The sequence below is a fragment of the Tinamus guttatus genome, unplaced genomic scaffold, assembly GCF_059628265.1.
Source record: "Tinamus guttatus ecotype Peru unplaced genomic scaffold, ASM5962826v1 Tinamus_guttatus_pri_ptg000210l, whole genome shotgun sequence".
NCBI classification, from domain to species: Eukaryota; Metazoa; Chordata; class Aves; order Tinamiformes; family Tinamidae; genus Tinamus; species Tinamus guttatus.
In genome coordinates, this window is record NW_028288744.1 from 596,095 (window position 1) to 602,094 (window position 6,000).

General features: G+C 33.4%; 1 protein-coding gene across 1 annotated transcript in view; it reads left to right on the plus strand.

Annotated features, from left to right (window-relative positions):
- Nucleotides 1-3,159, plus strand: part of ARAP2 (ArfGAP with RhoGAP domain, ankyrin repeat and PH domain 2) — a 101,169-nt gene extending 98,010 nt beyond the window's left edge. The window contains exon 32 of the mRNA XM_088524345.1: nucleotides 2,738-3,159. Coding sequence (XP_088380471.1) covers nucleotides 2,738-3,094 — 357 coding nt within the window. The 3' untranslated portion in view covers nucleotides 3,095-3,159. The remainder of the gene's footprint in view (nucleotides 1-2,737) is intronic.
- The last annotated feature ends 2,841 nt before the right edge of the window (nucleotides 3,160-6,000 follow it).

Genomic DNA, 6,000 nt, shown 5'->3' on the forward strand with positions numbered 1-6,000 from the left:
TCCATGTTTCAGTAGGGATGTAGACAGTAAGAGATGTATTGTCAGCGTTTACGGAGACAGTGGTTGAGCCGCAGATGGGTGAGGCTGACTCAGTCCTGTAGCAAACCGAAGACAAAGCTAAAAGTAATTGGAGACAACTCCATCTTTCTGTCTGTTTTTGTTGTACTTTCTTCAGGTATTTCTGCTCTGCCTTACTAAATAATATGCTGCGATTGCAATTAAGGTCTTGATTTTTCTTGACGGTGCTGCTGTGCTCTGTTATCAAGGACTTTAATGTTTAGTACACTGCAATTCAGAGAGAGATTTTCTACTTTCAAGATTAAATGCAGATTATCTTCACTATTTATGCCATGACTAGATCCTGACAAGACTTATGCAAAGGATATATGCATGCTTTGGAATTTTGAGATGAGATTATATAGTGGAAAATATAAATTAACACTTATTTATGTGGAAAGAGACTGATGAGAGGTACATGATATAACTTGGGAGAAACATTAAACAGCAATGTACCCAGTAGTTTAGTACCTGTCCTAAAAAAATAAATCAATAAATAAATAAAGTATAGATTTTCTTTTTGCATTGATATTTATTGGAAGTACTGTGTGCTAACAAAATAAATGTGTAATAAAGGAAGTCTTCAATCACTTGTATAATTAAAAAAACTCCTAAAGCAAATAGAATGAACAGTTTTACATTTTTTCTGCACCGCTCAGTACCTACATTCAGTACATGAAAAGTGCATTTAGAATATGAAAAGAATATAGGATAATTTAAGTAAATTAGAAATACATTCCTGCATTTTTGTAGTAAGTCTATGCATTTTTTCATATATAAAAACAAGAAGACTGAGGTACAAGGAAAAAATTCTTTCTTTAAAACCATAATCAAATACCATACTGACTTATAGTAGGTTTTACTTGTGTAGCATGTTGAAGGAAGCAGGATGTCTTAGGAACAGTGAAAGATGTAGATAGATATAGTCTTTATTTTTTGCTGGAAATGTGCAGAAGAAGAATATACAAATTATTATAAATTTATTTACCTATTATTTGCTTAAAGTTACTAGAGAGACAAAACAGCTTCTCTTTATGTGAAATAGTTGCTTTTTGTGTTAGGGATTACTGGGGGAAAAGTATAGATTCCAGCAGTGTATTTTTGTGGTAAATAAGTGTGCAAGGGTTTACATTATTAATAAATAATATTATTAGGAAATAGGATATGGCAGCGTTTTTTTTTTTTTCCACACATCATCTTGACATGTTACTCATAAGCTAAGGTACTACTGTGTCTGTTTTACTACTAGTAGTTTCATTTCAATTTGAAAATTAGGGTTTAACTTCATAAAGTGAATAAGCTCCAAATAGTCTGTGTTAAGTAAATATATGTCAATATACTAGACTATTGCAAAAAAAAGAAGTATCTTTTAAATTTCAGTATTATATTTGCTCTGTTCTTATTTCATGTAAAAGAAAGTTTACTGGGAAACACACATTGAGAGGGAGACAAGGAGAGAAGGGGAGGAGGGCCCTTGCTATATGTTGTTTAGCAGAGGAAATATGTTGATTTTTGAAGTGTAGTCAAAATTTTTCTCAGAAGATGCAAAATTGAAATGTGATGTACAAGAATGTTGTAAATAGTTTATTGCTTCAGAGTGAAGTTAAAGACTAATTTATAGCTTAGAATGTGTTATTTCATTTTTAAGGGATTGAATAACAAATGTTAATGTTTTATATTAATGGATTTAAATTTTATACGTTGTGTGTATTGTACCTCAGATAGTAATTTCTATTATTTTATTAACTGAGCATGAATCACTCATCCCACACTTGCCTTTATCCATGTTTGAAATGGAAGATGATACCTCTTCCAAAGAATAACCAGATCAGACCTTCCCCGTTGGGACAGTTCCTAAGTTGAAATAGATGTGATTTATGTGGTCCAAATGCTTGTGTTTATTGCTTTTATTATTGAATAAATCCTAGCTGAGGTGAAAGCTTAGACTTTGTTGTTATAGCTTATAGAAAGAAAAAAGCGGGGAGGGTATGGTATAGATATCAGATCCTCAATACTTTTTCACTATGCATATGTAGATATCCTACAACCTAAGAATTTGGAAAGAGGCACCAATATCGAACATTATATTGCCCTCAACTCGTTTTAGCTGATTTCTCAGTATGTAGGCATAACTTGAAAAATAAGACAAAATCTTCTAATTTACTGGGCAGTGTTGAACATCTTCTGAAGGGTATTTGTGTGTATAGAGTATTGCATTTTGCACATTCATCTAGCTCAGGCATTATGTAATCAAAATGGCAGCCTTATGATTTTTATTTATAGCTCCATAAAGTTGTAAAGACTACATAATCTGATGTGTTTTGCTACTGTTTACTGTTACTGTGAAAGTTTAAATTTAATATACCATGATAGGATGAAAAATCAAATTGTGAATGTCTTCAAAATGAATGTCCTCAATTCATTCACTGTCATGGTGAATTTAATTTGTAAATTTATGTAATTTTCAGAAGTATCACTAATCAAGCAAATATGCTCACTAAATCATAATAGCACAAATTGTGGGAATTTAGAACTTTTAACTGTTCTATCCCAGGTCTTTAGTGAAATTGATTCTTCTTTTAAACTGTTATGTGAAACTAGTATGCAAAATTGTGATCTAAATATTGTTGAATATTATGTTAATTTGAATGATCTTATTTATCTTTGCATGTTTGTTCAGAATATAGGATTGGAATCTAGGAAACCAAAACTTGTTGAGCATCATGAGGATGACTTACTGGAAGAAAGAAAAAACTTGAAAGAAAAAGCATCTATTGTGGCACAGTGTTTGGAACGCAAGGAGGAAGAAGTGCAAAATCAAGCAAAGAAACATCGGAGCTTGACCTATGTGGAAGACAGAGGTGTAGGTAGGACTGATCAAAGACCACGTAAGGAAGCAAAAACACTGAAGAAAAATAAGAGCAAAGCAAACAAGACTACTTTGGATATGGATAACAAATTGCCATCAAATGTGATTCAGGAATTAAATATGGTGTTGCAGAGAAACAGAGCACTTCATGATGAAACCTCCAGCTGATTTCTAAAGCTTAAGGAAAATAATATATATATATTTATATATAGGCAAAAACTGTCTTTTTTGAAGTGTACAGTTTGTACAGTGCAGAGGAAGTATAATTTGTTTACATGTAGCTCTTGATTTTATATATGCTTATGTGATGTTATAATTTAAGACTGAACTGATTATGTAACAGTCCAGAAATTTGGAAGTTTTTGATGTTCCGTGCAATGGTACCAGGGTTTACTGATCTTTTCTTAATGCAGATTTTAGGTTACATATAAGAATTGTAAGCACTGGTAAAGGCTTTTGCTCTGTTTATACTTTCTACCATCTTGTACATATTGGAGAAATATTTTTGGAAGGAAGAGTAGAGACATGCTGAAATTCATAGTACTGATTTGCAACATTTTTAATTGCCTAACACTATATGAAAATAAGTAGCTTACCTGCTTTGAAGAGTAATTTTTACATTTTTTTCTTCATTTAGGAATAAAATGAGTATCTCTTTCCATAGATTTGTCTACAGATTGACCTGTGAAAGGATCAAAAATGGGAGGGATGTAGTATGTAAGACAAAACTGTGTCTATATGGTGTAGGTCTGGTTATGTTCTCTAAATAATGAAAAAAAATACTGAGGGTCCAAAAGGAATTCTTCCAAGCAACTTCATTTAATTTAATGCCTATATGAATTTGAAGGATAGCATCATCTTTTTGCTCAACAGATTAGAGTAATTTTATAAATAGGAACTGGGTAGCTCAGGGTCAAGAAGGCAGTTTTTTGCATCAGTAGGTCAGTGTTTAGATGTGGCTTGCTTGGTGCTAACAGAGTTGCTGCTCTCTGATGAATATTTAATAGTTCCACTGAAAATAAATTTCCTCAGGAAAAATGGTCCCCACACAAATATATCCATCAAAAGGGCACTAATTCACTCAGTTAAGGAGTGCCAATTACTACGTGTGTGAGGAATTAACCTTTCCTTTTATCGATAGGACAAGGTTGCACATACGCTGCTCGCAGGGACTATGAAATGCCTGCGCTACTGCTCTAATTCTTCAGAGCACAAAGAGAGGTCGCAAGGCTGAGACAACAGCAAGCATATGGCGTGTTACCTTGCAATTATTTGCTTTGGTTTTAAGCCAAGAGCTCCTTGAAGATGAGGATCTGTCACTTAGGCTTTATTTTTTATTGTTTTTGTGCAAGCTGTGAAATTAAGCTTGCTTCTCTTAGTTGTTTTGTGGATCTCACCATTACTTGTCCCATGGGATTCCCCCACGCTGTGCCGGGCGCTTCCCCAGTGAGGCAGGTGCTGGCTGCTTAGGACGGGGAGGTGCTGAGCTTGCCCTGCGAAATAGCAGTGCCTGCTTTAATGTGTTGCTTTGCCTTTTGTGTTTGCCAGTTCTGTTTTTGTTTGTACTCAGCAAGTTCAATGTGAAAAAGTTGTTTGATTGAAGAAATTACTCAAATAATGTATATGGTAGGAGGTGAAGTGAGAGCAAAACAAATGGCTTTATAGTATTTCAGATTTATACTTCTGGAATGTAGCACTGGCAAAGTAAGTTTAGTCTTTCACACTTTGCATTTATTACATTTGTCCAGTTGTTAAATCTGAAATGAGCTTGTACATTTTTATTTTCCCAGTGCACTATTGATTGTTTTGTTACTCTTAATTTGTAATTGAGCCTTTTCTAAGCATTGAGCTCAAGAAAGCATATAAGCCTGAATTTAAATTGTATCGACTAAAGCTAGTGCTTAATGTTAATAAGTGGTTTCTTAAATGCTGGATTGAATCAGGGTATACTGCCATAGAGAGAAGTTACCTCCTCTCTGAGGCTGGACCTGAATTTACTGTTTACACTTAGACATTTATTTGCAAATATTTTTCAGTATTGAGTCGTAGTTGCATGGTTGTTGTATCATTTATCTTTTTAGTGGCTTGTTAAAAATGACATTCACCTCAATGCAGAAAGTCTCCTGCATCGTTTAATCCCTACACTAATGGAATAAGTGGAGCAATGGAAGGGTTTTGTGCATTGAAGTGAATATGTCAGTGTAGAAAATGTTTTGCATATTTGTACTGGACATGCAGACTACAAAAATATTACTTCTATTTCAAGAGTAGATCATGAATACAGTATCTGTATGACTGCTGTTAAAGGACCCTAAAATCCAGGGGAAAACATGTTTACTAAGGTGTGTTTAAATGATTACTTTTCACTCACAGTTACACTGTCTTCAAAGCTGTTGAATCCTAAGTGAAATGTTTAAATGTTTTTAATGTTATATGCACATATGTAGAGACACAATGAATTGTGACAGTGTTAATTTACAGAAAACTTCTGTGGCAAAATTGAAATTTGTAATTAACCATTTGGAATAAGAATCAGAAACTTGTGCCAATTACCTGATAAATCACTGTTGCACTACGCATTTCAGACTGACTTAAGGCCTGAAGAATAAATGTGTTTACTGCAATATCTTAATGGCTGCTGCTCTTTGTTGTTCCTGTGCCATGCAGTAGAATGGCAAAAGAAGTGTAATTTTCAGATAATAAGTGCTCATTATTGGAATAAATTCTATTTCTCTAAACTAGATGATGACATTTCTTCAGAATAAGTCAATAAAAATAATTTTAAAAATTTATTTGTGTCTTTTCAGAATAGCTTTATTGAAAAGCCAAGGTCTTTTTTTGTTTTGTTTTTCTTTCATCTGCAAAAATTAAATTAGATGAGATATGGGTACAATTGTATGCATGCGCTGTAACAGTGGGAAGAGTAGGATTAAAATCTCAGTAAATCTCAGATCCATCATTACTTTTTTAGACCCATGTAGTCATCATAGGTGTAAAACTGACATGTAAGAATAACTTACACTAATTATTTTAACATAATGTTTTCTCTATATTTTACATTATTGGGATGGAGG